Source organism: Triticum urartu, chromosome 5 (assembly GCF_003073215.2).
Source record: "Triticum urartu cultivar G1812 chromosome 5, Tu2.1, whole genome shotgun sequence".
Taxonomy (NCBI): domain Eukaryota; kingdom Viridiplantae; phylum Streptophyta; class Magnoliopsida; order Poales; family Poaceae; genus Triticum; species Triticum urartu.
In genome coordinates, this window is record NC_053026.1 from 545,132,735 (window position 1) to 545,151,572 (window position 18,838).

General features: G+C 44.3%; 1 protein-coding gene and 1 non-coding gene across 2 annotated transcripts; one reads left to right on the plus strand and one right to left on the minus strand.

Moving 5' to 3' along the window:
- Positions 1–13,279: 13,279 nt before the first annotated feature.
- Positions 13,280–13,351, plus strand: TRNAK-UUU. Its single transcript has one exon. It is a non-coding gene; the product is annotated as a tRNA-Lys (tRNA).
- A 410-nt stretch (positions 13,352–13,761) lies between these two features.
- Positions 13,762–18,415, minus strand: LOC125510548 (protein NAR1-like). Its single transcript, XM_048675765.1, has 11 exons — positions 18,167–18,415; positions 17,019–17,101; positions 16,773–16,926; positions 16,423–16,609; positions 16,165–16,291; positions 15,615–15,765; positions 15,489–15,538; positions 15,088–15,259; positions 14,863–14,989; positions 14,670–14,761; positions 13,762–14,240 (listed from the first exon to the last, which is right to left on the minus strand). The coding sequence occupies exons 1-11, from the start codon at positions 18,281–18,283 to the stop codon at positions 14,088–14,090; spliced, it is 1,413 nt and encodes a 470-aa protein (XP_048531722.1). The 5' UTR covers positions 18,284–18,415; the 3' UTR covers positions 13,762–14,087.
- Positions 18,416–18,838: the final 423 nt, after the last annotated feature.

An 18,838-nucleotide genomic window follows, 5' to 3' on the forward strand; every position in this document is an offset into this window, starting at 1 on the left:
ACGAGGGAGGAGTGGATCTACATACCCTTGTAGATCGCGCGCGGAAGCGTTCAAGAGAACGGGGTTGATGGAGTCGTACTCGTCGTGATCCAAATCACCGATGATCCTAGCGCCGAACGGACGGCACCTCCGCGTTCAACACACGTACGGAGCAGCGACATCTCCTCCTTCTTGATCCAGCAAGGGGGGAGGAGAGGTTGATGGAGATCCAGCAGCACGACGGCGTGGTGGTGGAAGTAGCAGGATTCCAACAGGGCTTCGCCAAGCGCTGCGGGAGGAGGGAGGTGTGTCATGGGAGGGAGAGGGAGGCGCCATGGCTTAGGTGTGGTTGCCCTCCCTTCCCCCCACTATATATAGGGCCAAGGGAGAGGGGGGAGGTGCAGCCTTGGCCCTTCCTCCAAGGAAGGGTGCGGCCAGGGAGGAGTCCCTCCTCCCCAAGGCACCTAGGAGGTGCCTTCCCCCTTTAGGACTCTTCCTTCTTCTTATCTCTTGGCGCATGGGTCTCTTGGGGCTGGTGACCTTGGCCCATATAGGCAAGGCGCACCCCCTACAGCCCATGTGGCCCCCCGGGGCAGGTGGCCCCACCCGGTGGACCCCCGGGACCCTTCCGGTGGTCCCGGTACAATACCGGTGACCCCGAAACTTGTCCCGATGGCCGAAATAGCACTTCCTATATATAATTCTTTACCTCCGGACCATTCCGGAACTCCTCGTGACGTCCGGGATCTCATCCGGGACTCCGAACAACTTTCGGGTTACCGCATACTAATATCTCTATAACCCTAGCGTCACCGAACCTTAAGTGTGTAGACCCTACGGGTTCGGGAGACATGCAGACATGACCGAGATGACTCTCCGGTCAATAACCAACAGCGGGATCTGGATACCCTTGTTGGCTCCCACATGTTCCACGATGATCTCATCGGATGAACCACGATGTCGAGGATTCGATCAATCCCGTATACAATTCCCTTTGTCTAGCGGTACGATACTTGCCCGAGATTCGATCGTCGGTATCCCGATACCTTGTTCAATCTCGTTACCGGCAAGTCTCTTTACTCGTTCCGTAACACATCATCTTGTGATCAACTCCTTGGTCACATTGTGCACATTATGATGATGTCCTACCGAGTGGGCCCAGAGATACCTCTCCGTTTACACGGAGTGACAAATCCCAGTCTCGATTCGTGCCAACCCAACAGACACTTTCGGAGATACCTGTAGTGTACCTTTATAGCCACCCAGTTACGTTGTGACGTTTGGCACACCCAAAGCACTCCTACAGTATCCGGGAGTTGCACAATCTCATGGTCTAAGGAAATGATACTTGACATTAGAAAAGCTTTACCATACGAACTACATGATCTGGTGCTAGGCTTAGGATTGGGTCTTGTCCATCACATCATTCTTCTAATGATGTGATCCCGTTATCAATGACATTCAATGTCCATGGTCAGGAAACCGTAACCATCTATTGATCAACGAGCTATTCAACTAGAGGCTTACTAGGGACATGGTGTTGTCTATGTATCCACACATGTATCTGAGTTTCCTATCAATACAATTCTAGCATGGATAATAAACGATTATCATGAACAAGGAAATATAATAATAACCAATTTATTATTGCCTCTAGGGCATACTTCCAACAATAATATGATAACATGGTGTCTTGCTAGCCCTTTCTAAGACCGCAAAACATAAATGCAGAGCACCTATGAAATTCAAGCAATGACTAAACATTGTAATTCATGGTAGAAGAGATCCAATCATATCACACCCAACATTGACTATACTCAATGCATAAGAATGACAATAGTGCTCTCCAATTGGTGCTTGAATGAGAAGGTGATGACTCAACAATAAAAGTAAATAACATACAAGTAAATAGATAGGCCCTTCGCAGAGGGAAGCAGAGATTTGCTGAGGTGCCAGAGCTCGAAGCTTAAAACAGAGATGAATATAATTTTGATAGGTGTACTTTTCCTGTCAATGTTACAACCAAGGATTTTCAATATCTTCCATGCTAAACACATTATAGACGGTTCCCAAGCGGAAAGGTAAAGTTTACTCCCCATCAACCAACAAACACATGCCATGGCTAGCCAAATTCACATGTGCCCTCCATACCAACAACTTCCGGGGGAGTTTGTTTCACTATATTTTTTCATTTTGAATATAGGACTGGGCAACCCAATTACCAGCCTCTCTTGTGTAATGACAAGTGAGTAAACACCCATCGTGAGAATAACCCGCTTAGCATGGAAGATACTGGCCGCCCCTTGTCGCCCCATGAGCAATACAGGCACACAAAATAGATGATTATTTGAATGTTTAGAGGTGGCATGTGGAAATTTACTTGAAACGGTAGAGTAATACCGCATATAGGTAGATATAGTGGACTCATCTGGGACAACTTTGGGTTTAAGGATTTGGATGCACAAGTAGTGTTCCGCTTAGTACAGGGAAAGTCTAGCAAATAGATTGAGAAGCGACCAACTAGAAAGCGAAAACGGTCATAATCATGCATTGAGGTAATTAACATTGCATACGAGCATGAGTAGGATATAAACACCATGAACATAAATATCGTGAAGGTTTTGTTGGTTTTGAATCAACCACATGTGTGAACATGTGCCAAGTCAGGCCACTCGAATCATTCAGAGAAGGATACCATACTATCATACTACATCATTGAAGGAAATATGCCCTAGAGGCAATAATAAAGTTATTATTTATTTCCTTATAATCATGATAAATGTTTATTATTCATGCTAGAATTGTATTAACCGGAAACATAATACATGTGTGAATACATAGACAAACAAAGTGTCACTGGTATGCCTCTACTTGACTAGCTCGTTAATCAAAGATGGTTATGTTTCCTAACCATGAACAATGAGTTGTTATTTGATTAACGAGGTCACATCATTAGTTGAATGATCTGATTGACATGACCCATTCCATTAGCTTAGCACCCGATCGTTTAGTATGTTGCTATTGCTTTCTTCATGACTTATACATGTTCCTATGACTATGAGATTATGCAACTCCCGTTTGCCGGAGGAACACTTTGGGTGCTACCAAACGTCACAACGTAACTGGGTGATTATAAAGGAGCATTACAGGTGTCTCCAAAGGTAGATGTTGGGTTGGCGTATTTCGAGATTAGGATTTGTCACTCCGATTGTCGGAGAGGTATCTCTGGGCCCTCTCGGTAATGCACATCACATAAGCCTTGCAAGCATTGCAACTAATATGTTAGTTGTGAGATGATGTATTACGGAACGAGTAAAGAGACTTGCCGGTAACGAGATTGAACTAGGTATGGATACCGACGATCGAATCTCGGGCAAGTAACATACCGATGACAAAGGGAACAACGTATGTTGTTATGCGGTCTGACCGATAAAGATCTTCGTAGAATATGTAGGAGCCAATATGGGCATCCAGGTCCGCTATTGGTTATTGACCGGAGACGTGTCTCGGTCATGTCTACATTGTTCTCGAACCCGTAGGGTCCGCACGCTTAAGGTTACGATGACAGTTATATTATGAGTTTATGCATTTTGATGTACCGAAGGTTGTTCGGAGTCCCGGATGTGATCACGGACATGACGAGGAGTCTCGAAATGGTCGAGACGTAAAGATTGATATATTGGAAGCCTATGTTTGATCGGAAGTGTTCCGGGTGAAATCGGGATTTTACCGGGTTACCGGGAGGTTACCGGAACCCCCCGGGAGCCATATGGGCCTTCATGGGCCTTAGTGGAAAGGAGAAAGGGGCAGCCCAAGGTGGCTGCGCCACTTCCCCCTCCCCTAGTCCTATTAGGACTAGGAGAAGGTGGCCGGCCCCCCTCTCTCTCTTTCCCCCTTTGGGGAATCCTAGTTGGAATAGGATTGGGGGGGAGTCCTACTCCCGGAAGGAGTAGGACTCCTCCTGCGCCTCTCCTCTGGCCGGCGCCCCCCTTCCCCCCTTGGCTCCTTTATATACTGAGGTAGAGGCACCCTAGAACACACAAGTTGATCCACGTGATCTATTCCTTAGCCGTGTGCGGTGCCCCCTGCCACCATATTCCTCGATAATACTGTAGCGGAGTTTAGGCGAAGCCCTGCTGCTGTAGTACATCAAGATCGTCACCACGCCGTCGTGCTGACGGAACTCTTCCCCGACACTTTGCTGGATCGGAGTCCGGGGATGTCATCGAGCTGAACGTGTGCTCGAACTCGGAGGTGCCGTAGTTTCGGTGCTTGATCGGTTGGATCGTGAAGACGTACGACTACTTCCTCTACGTCGTGTCATCGCTTCCGCAGTCGGTCTGCGTTGGGTACGTAGACAACACTCTCCCCTCTCGTTGCTATGCATCACATGATCTTGCGTGTGCGTAGGAAATTTTTTGAAATTACTACGAAACCCAACAGTGGCATCCGAGCCTAGGTTATTTATGTTGATGTTATATGCACGAGTAGAACACAAGTGAGTTGTGGGCGATATAAGTCATACTGCCTACCAGCATGTCATACTTTGGTTCGGCGGTATTGTTGGACGAGACGACCCGGACCAACATTACGCGTACGCTTACGCGAGACCGGTTCCCCGACGTGCTTTGCACAGGTGGCTTGCGGGCGACTGTCTCTCCAACTTTAGTTGAACCAAGTATGGCTACGCCCGGTCCTTGCGAAGGTTAAAACGGAGTCTATTTGACAAACTATCGTTGTGGTTTTGATGCGTAGGTGAGATTGGTTCTTACTTAAGCCCGTAGCAGCCACGTAAAACTTGCAACAACAAAGTAGAGGACGTCTAACTTGTTTTTGCAGGGCATGTTGTGATGTGATATGGTCAAGGCATGATGCTGAATTTTATTGTATGAGATGATCATGTTTTGTAACCGAGTTATCGGCAACTGGCAGGAGCCATATGGTTGTCGCTTTATTGTATGCAATGCAATCGCGATGTAATGCTTTACTTTATTACTAAACGGTAGTGATAGTCGTGGAAGCATAAGATTGGCGAGACGACAACGATGCTACGATGGAGATCAAGGTGTCGCGCCGGTGACGATGGTGATCATGACGGTGCTTCGGAGATGGAGATCACAAGCACAAGATGATGATGGCCATATCATATCACTTATATTGATTGCATGTGATGTTTATCTTTTATGCATCTTATCTTGCTTTGATTGACGGTAGCATTATAAGATGATCTCTCACTAAATTATCAAGAAGTGTTCTCCCTGAGTATGCACCGTTGCGAAAGTTCTTCGTGCTGAGACACCACGTGATGATCGGGTGTGATAGGCTCTACGTTCAAATACAACGGGTGCAAAACAGTTGCACACGCGGAATACTCAGGTTATACTTGACGAGCCAAGCATATACAGATATGGCCTCGGAACACGGAGACCGAAAGGTCGAGCGTGAATCATATAGTAGATATGATCAACATAGTGATGTTCACCATGAAACTACTCCATCTCACGTGATGATCGGACATGGTTTAGTTGATTTGGATCACGTGATCACTTAGAGGATTAGAGGGATGTCTATCTAAGTGGGAGTTCTTAAGTAATATGATTAATTGAACTTAAATTTATCATGAACTTAGTACCTGATAGTATCTTGCTTGTTTATGTTGATTGTAGATAGATGGCTCGTGCTGTTGTTCCGTTGAATTTTAATGCGTTCCTTGAGAAAGCAAAGTTGAAAGATGATGGTAGCAATTACACGGACTGGGTCCGTAACTTGAGGATTATCCTCATTGCTGCACAGAAGAATTACGTCCTGGAAGCACCGCTGGGTGCCAGGCCTGCTGCTGGAGCAACACCAGATGTTATGAACGTCTGGCAGAGCAAAGCTGATGACTACTCGATAGTTCAGTGTGCCATGCTTTACGGCTTAGAATCGGGACTTCAACGACGTTTTGAACGTCATGGAGCATATGAGATGTTCCAGGAGTTGAAGTTGATATTTCAAGCAAATGCCCGGATTGAGAGATATGAAGTCTCCAATAAGTTCTATAGCTGCAAGATGGAGGAGAACAGTTCTGTCAGTGAGCATATACTCAAAATGTCTGGGTATAATAATCACTTGATTCAATTGGGAGTTAATCTTCCAGATGATTGCGTCATTGACAGAATTCTCCAATCACTGCCACCAAGCTACAAGAGCTTCGTGATGAACTATAATATGCAAGGGATGAACAAGACTATTCCCGAGCTCTTCGCAATGCTGAAAGCTGCGGAGGTAGAAATCAAAAGGAGCATCAAGTGTTGATGGTAACAAGACCACTAGTTTCAAGAAAAAGGGCAAAGGGAAGAAGAAGGGGAACTTCAAGAAGAAAAGCAAGCAAGTTGCTGCTCAAGAGAAGAAACCCAAGTCTGGACCTAAGCCTGAAACTGAGTGCTTCTACTGCAAGCAGACTGGTCACTGGAAGCGGAACTGCCCCAAGTATTTGGCGGATAAGAAGGATGGCAAGGTGAACAAAGGTATATGTGATATACATGTTATTGATGTGTACCTTACTAATGCTCGCAGTAGCACCTGGGTATTTGATACTGGTTCTGTTGCTAATATTTGCAACTCGAAACAGGGGCTACGGATTAAGCGAAGATTGGCTAAGGACGAGGTGACGATGCGCGTGGGAAACGGTTCCAAAGTCGATGTGATCGCGGTCGGCACGCTACCTCTACATCTACCTTCGGGATTAATATTAGACCTAAATAATTGTTATTTGGTGCCAGCGTTGAGCATGAACATTATATCTGGATCTTGTTTATGCGAGACGGTTATTCATTTAAATAGAGAATAATGGTTGTTCTATTTATATGAGTAATATCTTTTATGGTCATGCACCCTTAAAGAGTGGTCTATTTATTGAATCTCGATAGTAGTGATAACACATATTCATAATGTTGAAGCCAAAAGATGCAGAGTTGATAATAATAGTGCAACTTATTTGTGGCACTGCCGTTTAGGTCATATCGGTGTAAAGCGCATGAAGAAACTCCATACTGATGGACTTTTGGAACCACTTGATTATGAATCACTTGGTACTTGCGAACCGTGCCTCATGGGCAAGATGACTAAAACCGTTCTCCGGTACTATGGAGAGAGCAACAGATTTGTTGGAAATCATACATACGATGTATGTGGTCCGATGAATATTGAGGCTCGTGGCGGATATCGTTATTTTCTCACCTTCACAGATGATTTAAGCAGATATGGGTATATCTACTTAATGAAACATAAGTCTGAAACATTTGAAAAGTTCAAAGAATTTCAGAGTGAAGTTGAAAATCATCGTAACAAGAAAATAAAGTTTCTACGATCTGATCGTGGAGGAGAATATTTGAGTTACGAGTTTGGTGTACATTTGAAAAACTGTGGAATAGTTTCGCAACTCACGCCACCCGGAACACCACAGCGTAATGGTGTGTCCGAACGTCGTAATCGTACTTTACTAGATATGGTGCGATCTATGATGTCTCTTACTGATTTACCGCTATCGTTTTGGGGTTATGCTTTAGAGACGCCGCATTCACGTTAAATAGGGCACCATCAAAATCCGTTGAGACGACGCCTTATGAACTGTGGTTTGGCAAGAAACCAAAGTTGTCGTTTCTAAAAGTTTGGGGCTGCGATGCTTATGTGAAAAAGCTTCAACCTGATAAGCTCGAACCCAAATCGGAGAAATGTGTCTTCATAGGATATCCAAAGGAAACTATTGGATACACCTTCTATCACAGATCCGAAGGCAAGACTTTTGTTGCTAAATTCGGAAACTTTCTGAGAAGGAGTTTCTCTCGAAAGAAGTGAGTGGGAGGAAAGTAGAACTTGACGAGGTAACTGTACCTGCTCCCTGTTTGGAAAGTAGTACATCACAGAAAACTGTTTCTGCGACACCTACACCAATAAGTGAGGAAGTTAATGATAATGATCATGAAACTTCAGAACAAGATACTACTGAACCTCGTAGATCAACCAGAGTAAGATCCGCACCAGAGTGGTACGGTAATCCAGTTCTGGAAGTCATGCTACTAGATCATGATGAACCTACGAACTATGAAGAAGCGATGGTGAGCCCAGATTCCGCAAAGTGGCTTGAAGCCATGAAATCTGAGATGGGATCCATGTATGAGAACAAAGTATGGACTTTGGTTGACTTGCCCGATGATCGGCAAGCAATTGAGAATAAATGGATCTTTAAGAAGAAGACTGACGCTGATGGTAATGTTACTGTCTACAAAGCTCGACTTGTCGAAAAGGTTTTCGGCAAGTTCAAGGGATTGACTACGATGAGACCTTCTCACCCGTAGCGATGCTTAAGTCCGTCCGAATCATGTTAGCAATTGCCGCATTTTATGATTATGAAATTTGGCAGATGGATGTCAAAACTGCATTCCTGAATGGATTTCTGGAAGAAGAGTTGTATATGATGCAACCTGAAGGTTTTGTCGATCCAAAGGGAGCTAACAAAGTGTGCAAGCTCCAGCGATCCATTTATGGACTGGTGCAAGCCTCTCGGAGTTGGAATAAACGCTTTGATAGTGTGATCAAAGCATTTGGTTTTATACAGACTTTTGGAGAAGCCTGTATTTACAAGAAAGTGAGTGGGAGCTCTGTAGCATTTCTGATATTATATGTGGATGACATATTGCTGATTGGAAATGATATAGAATTTCTGGATAGCATAAAGGGATACTTGAATAAAAGTTTTTCAATGAAAGACCTCGGTGAAGCTGCTTACATATTAGGCATTAAGATCTATAGAGATAGATCAAGACGCTTAATTGGACTTTCACAAAGCACATACCTTGACAAGATTTTGAAGAAATTCAAAATGGATCAAGCAAAGAAAGGATTCTTGCCTGTGTTACAAGGTGTGAAGTTGAGTAAGACTCAATGCCCGACCACTGCAGAAGATAGAGAGAATATGAAAGATGTTCCCTATGCATCAGCCATAGGCTCTATCATGTATGCAATGCTGTGTACCAGACCTGATGTGTGCCTTGCTATAAGTTTAGCAGGGAGGTACCAAAGTAATCCAGGAGTGGATCACTGGACAGCGGTCAAGAACATCCTGAAATACCTGAAAAGGACTAAGGATATGTTTCTCGTATATGGAGGTGACAAAGAGCTCACCGTAAAAGGTTACGTTGATGCAAGCTTTGACACTGATCCGGACGATTCTAAATCGCAAACCGGATACGTGTTTACATTAAACGGTGGAGCTGTCAGTTGGTGCAGTTCTAAACAAAGCGTCGTAGCGGGATCTACATGTGAAGCGGAGTACATAGCTGCTTCGGAAGCAGCGAACGAAGGAGTCTGGATGAAGGAGTTCATATCCGATCTAGGTGTCATACCTAGTGCATCGGGTCCAATGAAAATCTTTTGTGACAATACTGGTGCAATTGCCTTGGCAAAGGAATCCAGATTTCACAAGAGAACCAAGCACATCAAGAGACGCTTCAATTCCATCCGGGATCTAGTCCAGGTGGGAGACATAGAGATTTGCAAGATACATACGGATCTGAATGTTGCAGACCCGTTGACTAAGCCTCTTCCACGAGCAAAACATGATCAGCACCAAGGCTCCATGGGTGTTAGAATCATTACAGTGTAATCTAGATTATTGACTCTAGTGCAAGTGGGAGACTGAAGGAAATATGCCCTAGAGGCAATAATAAAGTTATTATTTATTTCCTTATATCATGATAAATGTTTATTATTCATGCTAGAATTGTATTAACCGGAAACATAATACATGTGTGAATACATAGACAAACAAAGTGTCACTAGTATGCCTCTACTTGACTAGCTCGTTAATCAAAGATGGTTATGTTTCCTAACCATAGACACAAGAGTTGTCATTTGATTAACGGGATCACATCATTAGGAGAATTAGGAGAATGATGTGATTGACTTGACCCATTCCGTTAGCTTAGCACTTGATCGTTTAGTATTCTGCTATTGCTTTCTTCATGACTTATACATGTTCCTATGACTATGAGATTATGCAACTCCCGTTTACCGGAGGAACACTTTGTGTGCTACCAAACGTCACAACGTAACTGGGTGATTATAAAGGAGCTCTACAGGTGTCTCCAAAGGTACATGTTGGGTTGGCGTATTTCGAGATTAGGATTTGTCACTCCGATTGTCGGAGAGGTATCTCTGGGCCCTCTCGGTAATGCACATCACATAAGCCTTGCAAGCATTGCAACTAATATGTTAGTTGTGAGATGATGTATTACGGAACGAGTAAAGAGACTTGCCGGTAACGAGATTGAACTAGGTATTGGATACCGACGATCGAATCTCGGGCAAGTAACATACCGATGACAAAGGGAACAACGTATGTTGTTATGCGGTCTGACCGATAAAGATCTTCGTAGAATATGTAGGAGCCAATATGGGCATCCAGGTCCCGCTATTGGTTATTGACCGGAGACATGTCTCGGTCATGTCTACATTGTTCTCGAACCCGTAGGGTCCGCACGCTTAAGGTTACGATGACAGTTACATTATGAGTTTATGCATTTTGATGTACCGAAGGTTGTTCGGAGTCCCGGATGTGATCACGGACATGACGAGGAGTCTCGAAATGGTCGAGACGTAAAGATTGATATATTGGAAGCCTATGTTTGGACATCGGAAGTGTTCCGGGTGAAATCGGGATTTTACCGGATTACCGGGAGGTTACCGGACCCCCCCCGGGAGCCATATGGGCCTACATGGGCCTTAGTGGAAAGGTGAAAGGGCTGTCCACAAGGGCTGCGCGCCCCCCCCCTTCCCCTAGTCCTATTAGGACTAGGAGAGGTGGCCGGCCACCCCTCTCCCTCTTTCCCACTTGGGGAATCCTAGTTGGAATAGGATTGGAGGGGAGTCCTACTCCCGGCAGGAGTAGGACTCCTCCCCCGCCTCTCCCTCTCGGCCGCCGACCGCCTCTCTCTCTTGGCCGGCGCCCCCTCCCCCCTTGTCTCCTTTATATACTGAGGTAGAGGACACAGAAGACACAAGTTTGATCCACGTGATCTATTCTTAGCCGTGTGCGGTGCCCCCTGCCACCATATACCTCGATAATACTGTAGCGGAGTTTAGGCGAAGCCCTGCTGCTGTAGTTCATCAAGATCGTCACCACGCCGTCGTGCTGACGGATCTCTTCCCCGACACTTTGCTGGATCGGAGTCCGGGGAACGTCATCGAGCTGAACGTGTGGTCGAACTCGGAGGTGCCGTAGATTCGGTGCTTGATCGGTTGGATCGTGAAGACGTACGACTACTTCCTCTACGTCGTGTCATCGCTTCCGCAGTCGGTCTGCGTTGGGTACGTAGACAACACTCTCCCCCTCGTTGCTATGCATCACATGATCTTGCGTGTGCGTAGGAAATTTTTTGAAATTACTACGAAACCCAACAGAACCGACACGTGCCCTGTGGCGAGATAGGTTTATATGAGAAAGGCCTTGGAATCCAACTGTCTCGCCAGATTCTTATCTGCTGGCCATTGCCGAGTCTCCAGATCAGCCCCTTCTTCAAAAGATCTAGGCCATGAGAAAGCGCCGTCCACGTTAGATGAGGCATTACCTGCGAACACAGTGTCCTCTAGCTTCCCATTTGGATAATACCGAGCTTTAAGAAGTTGAGCACATAGGCTATCCGGCTTTGTCAATAGTTTCCATGCCTGGCGCGCGAGTAGTGCTTGATTGAATATCCGAAAGTCCCGAAACCCAGCTCCGCCTTTACATTTTGGCTGCTGGAGTTTTTACCAAGCCTTCCAATGAACCTTTCGTTTTCCTTCCCTCGAACCCCAATAGAAGTTCCGCGTCACGTTTGTTAAATTATCATACACAGAAAAAGGCAGTTTAAAAACACCCATAATATATGTAGGAAGTGCTTGCGCCACTGATTTAATAAGAACTTCCCTGCCTGGCTGAGCAAGATGGCCATCACCCCATTGGACAAGTCTTTTCAAGAGTTGTGCTTGTAAATTTTGAAACTTGCCTTTGGACATACGACAATTGGGTGTTGGAATACCCAAGTATTTCTCTTCGAAACCAGCATTCTGAATATTCAAAGTATCTCTCACCTCCTGAAGATTGGTAGGGCGTGCTTCACCGAACATCTCACTGTAGTCATTGCTGCATCTTAGCTTGTTTTTAATTTCCCTTTTAGTGCTCTTAGGACAAAATCTGCACTGCCAGTATGTGTGGAGTCCAAAGATGCGAAAGTTTCCAGCCTTGTTCTGGACTGGACTCGTATGGATCTTGCATGATCCTTCTTTGTGCTGGTGATCTTCGAGTCCAAGTGATGCAAATTTGGTGATGTGGTGTTCGGTAGCTTTTGAGCTTGGTTCGGAGTTTGGAATTTGGTAGTTTGTAAAAGACTATTTGGTTTCTTTATATGAAATCAAAGAGGGAGGCCTCTCTTTTGCTCAAAAAAAGAAACACCACACAAAAAACGGAGGAAATTGGCTGATCTCACATTTGCTCCAAAAATAGGAAATTTTCATTTACCTAAGCAATTTCTCATCTTGGAAATCAGCTATCTCACAATTCTCGTTGCATGTACATAACACGCTTTGCGAAGGAATAGAAATTAGCACGATGAGGAAGGAATTTGTCTCATTCATGTACAATGTTGGCAGTTTTAATCCGCTTTGCGAAGCCCAATTTGGTTGGTGTCTTCACCTCCAGTAGATAAATGTCAACGACAATCCTACGCAAGTAGAATACAGAATTGATGTGCACACGACGTCATGTGCACGACGTCCACCTGATAAAAGTCTCTGCATCGTCAAATGCTCTAGAAACACAAATAAGAATGGCTAGATGGAAACGTCATCTGCGTGTCGTCTAAAAGTTATCGGCTATATAACAGTGCCCGCTGTTCTTGACACAAAAAATTCCATGATACGACAGCAAGGGTGTTAAAATGATAGTACACACAGGACAATGTGCCAGACAAGGATGAAGTCATTTCTTTACGATAAACAAGGAAGAAGACACTACAAGACAATGCGGCATAAAAAAACACCACACCTGCATTTTACTACAATTTTATTTTTACATTTTGTTTATTGACATCTATTTTTTTTCCAAGGACTGTATTGTCATGATTGAAGGTGAATGGATTGGAAGTTTTTCTCGCAAACAAAAAAAAAGGACCGTCGTGTGATGTCGTCATGTTTTCTTTTTAACACTGCCGTCATGCTTTCTTGAGCTAAGTACACTAGTAAAATTTGAAAAGGAAATAACTTGTCCAATTAATACATAAGAGCCGACCTAGCTCAGTGGTAGAGCGCGTGGCTTTTAACCACGTGGCCGTGGGTTCGATCCCCACGGTCGGCGTTCTTTTTTTTTTGCACTGCTAAACAAAATTGAACTAAAAAGGAAAATAAAGAAAACGCCGCTGATCTGACGGTTGCTCTCCAAAAATAAAAATTTACCGATGCAATTTTATCATGTTGGAAACCAGCTGATCTCACAACCCCGTTGCACGCACATATAAGTGAGACACAATGAGGAGTTCGTCGTCTGTACATGTCTTTTTTCCCCTATAATTCTTAATCCGCTCTGCAAACCAATTTGATGTCTTCATCCCATAAGATAAATGCCAACGACAGGTGTGTCCGAGTTTCATAACGAGCCAATGATTGGGGTCCTCTAGGCAATGCAGAGCTCTCGCTGTCCTTCAGGAAATGAATAATTCCACAATAATAGTAGTTGCAAGGAACAAGACATCGCAGGACGATGCGGCATGAAATCATCAGAGATCAACAGCTGTTTCCTGAGGCGGGAAAAAGATCACCGCCTATTTTGTTCATCTTTACATGTTACTAGTACAATTTACTATCTGTCACTGTTTGTTTATCTCTCTGTGGGGCAATATTACACAAGATCACCAAGAAAAGCAGGTGGAAAACCTACGGCCTAGCAAAACTCATTTCGCCCTCAAGCAAAACACCCTTCACAATGATGCTTGTGTCTTCTAGTGTTGCCGATGTTTCGGCAGCATGCCTCTTGGTTTCTTAGGAGACCATATGATTAATGAATTCTCGACGCGACGAACCGATCTTTGCCAGCATCACCAGTTCTGCAGCTGCGAAGTCACGCTTTTCACCACGGGGTGATACTGTGTGTGCAAGTACCTCTTCGCGTTGTCTGAACCAGGTTGCACGAGCCAATCGTCGTATAACCTTTTCGCAATCGGGTTATCAAAGGGATTGGATACTGATACCTGGTTCACAAGGTTTAAAGTTAGTGGCAGCATATAATGACTGGCAACAAGTAAAAATGTTCTTGTGGCAATGACAGCAAGATTAAGGAGAATATACAATGTCAGCAAACTGGAGCAGGATAATAAGACACAACCAAATGGCTAGTGAGTTCAGAAATTACGCACGGCCTTCCAAAACTACAATGACAAGGTGTAATAGGCACTAAGAGTTCAACATGCTTCTTTTCTCGTTTTCTTAAATGGTAAAAAGTACTGTATCAGTAGCATGCTGGGCCTGAATTGGACAGAACCTGCAACTAAGCTGCAGAAGTATAGCAGAGAAGTTGGACATAAAACTTGAATGGGTCAGTAGGAATATAAAGTTAAAATCGCAAACAGAAGCAAGGCCCTACAACCAAGATGAAATGTAGTGAGCATGCTACAACTTACATCTTGCATGTACACACCCTCTAGTTGTTGGATGAGATCCTTGGGAGATTGGCCTTTAGCAGGTTTTATTTGACCTCCCCCGTTCAGACAACCTGCAGGGCAATAATCAGTGTATTGTAGAGGGTATCTAGATCCTACAGCTCAGAAAAAAGTTACTAAAAGACACCATGCAGCAGTGTCATAAATGAAGTACCTGAAGGGCAAGCCATAACTTCAATAAATTGGTATTCACATTTTCCCATCTTAACCTTCCTAACAATGTTCTGTAGGTTTCTGAACCCGTAACAAAGGGCAAACTTCAAAACAGGTCTTCCCTCCACCTGTTAGCATAAACATGTGTTATATACACAATGATGTGACGGCCACAGCAAGAGTGGCTTTTCGAGGTCAGTTGGGGATGGATGGAGCAATGAATTACCTCCAGTGTAACTTCACGGAAATCTGAATTTCGCAAGATTTTGAAATCAAGTGGGCCTTCTATTTCCCTATTAAAGAGCGCACGTGCTGCATAACGAAAGATGGTTTCCGCATAACCACCCGAGCCACCAGAAACCCCATATAGATGACCACCATCATCAACATTTGTTAATCTGTGTTGCAATGAAAGTACACATGAATTATCAGAAAAGATGAAGCATAAATGTAACCATATAAAATTACTTTTATCTTTCTTTTTCTCGACAGTTGATTAAATCAAAGCTTCGCTAAATTCTAAATAGTAGTACTAGTTGAACAGAACATATAAACATATATTTCTGCATTGGATTTCATTCAAATTTTATCCGGAGGGACGGAACATCAAGCATACAAGGAGCTTACAATCTGTCCAAAGGAGATTCCTCCATTGTCTTGAAATCAACAGATTTGGACTGCACAACCATGAAACTGATATAAGCATGGAGTTTTTCAAAACATACAAGCAACTGCAGGAAATAAATTAGTAACCTGTATCAAGTCCAACACTTCACCAGTTGTCAATACCGAGTCCACCTCTGTAACTTCCTTTTCTTCCACTGAGAAAACAAAGTCGCCCCGGACAGCTTCAAGTTTTTTATCATAACAGGGCATCACAGTAACATGATACACATCATACGGCCTACACAGTACATTCAAGTATGATCACAAACAAAAATATCACAAAATGATAGTTCATAATCAGAGTAGTTTTTATTTGAAATAATCATCCAATTCAGCAAATGGAGATATTACATTGCAAAGACCAGGAAAAACCTCATGTCACAAACAGTTGGTCACAAGAAAACGTCAAAAATCATATGTGTCTCTCAAGATATTTTGGACTGGTCACCAGAAAATTGTATATCCAGATTTTTCATGAAATATACTTGCTTGATCTTATACTTATATACAAGAAAAAAAACTTTGTGAAGTAAAAAAGAAGTCCAATTTCAGACAAAAGGAAGTACTAACTTTTTCATGTCTGATCAAAGATCTGAAAATAACATCCTTAGGTCTAGAACTAGGGCAAATTACTCACTTGAGACCAAGTTTTTCAACCATGTGATGCTTGATAGCTGCACCAATCACTTGTTGGGGACTCTTTACAGATGAGATGTAGGGCAAGATATATGAACCAAGAGTCTTTTCAGCATAGCATATCCAACCTGCAAAGAGGAAGAGATTCACATATAGTGATAGAAGGTATGTAAATAACCAACTAGTAAGGGAATATCAATAGTACATAGGAAACTGCATAGTAGCGAAATTGACACATATTTCGCGTAAATGTTTTTACCTGGACATGCAGATGAAAGCACAGGAAGACTTGTTCCAACTTCTTTGTCGCTAGACAATTGACTCAGCTTATAGCGTGAAATAAATTCATTGCATGCTTCAATTAGGGCCAGATCTCGACTACTACTTGTGTCATACACTGCCTTCACGCCCATCGACTTGAACAGAGCAGTTAGTTTTCTGAAAACCTGAAGATAACAAAAATTGCATTATGTGTTTGTTATCATTATTTACAGAGTACTTATCATTCAGCTAAAGTGGAAAGACACTAATTTAGGGAAAACATTACAAAACACCCTATATGGTGACAATTTTGACTAGGTAGTGGTCAGGTGAAGCACATAGAATTACCTGTGACTGAGAAAGACCAAAGAATGCAGCTAATGATGCTCTTGACTGGGGAGACACAGATACGATGACGGTTTTGCCAGAGTTGATGCGAGTAACGAAGTCATCCAAGCTTTGCTTCTCAAGCATAACTGTCTCTGCTGATGTTATGCAACCACTATGAGATCAAAGGAAGCCGTCAGCATTATTTACATTTGGGCAGGTCACTACTTTTACAGTTGAGGCGAGGGCTACAAAATTGGTAATAACCTGCAAGCTAAACAGTCCTTGAGAGAAATCTTGACCGATTCTTCTGGAGGTTTTGTACTCACCACAACTTGCTTTTTTTTAATCTGTAAAATGGAAATGTCAGGAATATATGAGAATTGCATGGGGAAGGGAAATGGGTTAGGTGAGGTGCAACAAAGATGAATTTACGAAGTTCTGTTTGTGCTAATGTGAAGTCAATTTATTAGTTTAGTTGTGCAGAAATGTATCTACGACTTCGACAGTGGTTTGACCAAGTTGTCAAACTTAGCAGGTAGATCGTCCTGGAAATTGAGATAGAGAAGTAACATTTCCTTAAAGGACAGATTAATAAGTCAACACAAGTGCGGCGGCTGTTACTAAGCTCATGGGAAGTTGTAAAAACAAAGGAAATCGTAAGCACCAGGAGATAATCAAGTGAAGCACCAGGATCAATGTCCAAACACCACACAAATGGTATATTTGCCTAGCTGATGATTTTGAATAAGTGATGCTACTAAAAATTGCAATGCAACATGTTGGGAGAAACCAATGATCTCATTCAGCATCGCCGTACACTTTGCCTTCCGTTCTGTTTGCGCCTAACAGCTGATGCTGAACTTTTAATTTGGTTCAAACGAGCTTGCTATGAAGTAAAAATAAAATACCATGGCTATTTGGTGTGGAAACTCTAGACCTAATTATTCTAGTTTCCATGAAGGATACTACTGATTAGCGAGACATATGTCTGTATTAGGAAGGAGAAAAAAAGTAAAGAATAGGGGCTTCTTTCTATGCGTTGTATAATCCTACTCAATCCCCTTCAGGCTGGAAGGGATTTGAACTGGAATTCCAATTCCCCCAATCGATTCCTAATCCTAAGATAACCAAACAGCATGAGAGAAAGCTCAACCCTTCTCACCGTTCCTCATCCTTTCTACTCTTACTATCAATACTGCGAGGATAAATGGCGCATCACCGCCCGAAAGCAAAAATATATACATAATGCGCGAACTCAGACTGCGGTGCTCTGCAGCTGCAGGGGGGTGGCGCGGGGCAGCAACGAAGAGCAGGGCGGGCAAAAGCTCCCGCCCCAGAACCAAATACTAGGGCAAAGGACACAGAAAAAGAAACAATTTGGGGAGAAGGGGCGGCAGGGCAGGACAGGGTACCGGGAGGCGGCTGGCGGCGGAGTTCTTGTTGAGGGAGACGATGCAGTCCTGCGAGGGGGCGATGAAGTCGTTGAGGTCCGACGCCTGCAGCGCCGGCGAGAACCTGCTGGAAGACATCGCCGGCCGGCGACGGATGCTTGGAGGAGGATCTCTTCTTGGCCTCCTGTTGTGGAATGAGGCCGAGCCGAGCCGAGCGAGCAGTCGTCAATGTCAATCCGTGCTCTTCTTCTTGGTGGCCTCTGCGTGCTGCTTTGATGGACCGGGCCGCCGACTATACCCCCGTGGGCCTGGCCTTCACTGGTGGGCCCTCCTCGTTCCGCCTATTTGTTGTACAGCTTTGTTTCGACAAAATCAAAAGGGGGCATTTTGCAAATGACGAGGCGTATCCTGCAGTGAAATCGGCAGCAAGAGTGGAGCGCGATCTGGGGCGGGGAGAGCTGGGATGGCGCCGGTGGTGCTTGACGGCGGTGAGCTGTTGTGGGGCTGATCCTAGGGCGACATCGGCGGTGCTTGGTGGCGGCGGACGGGGCTGATCTGGGTGTCGTTGGTGCTTGGTGGTGCCGAACAGGGAGACGACGAGCTGACTGGCGGCGGGGGAGAAGGGGGGGAATAGGGGGCGTCCGACGTGGCACTCAGTCGCCGGAGAGGGTGAGGGAGGTGGCGGCAGGGGTC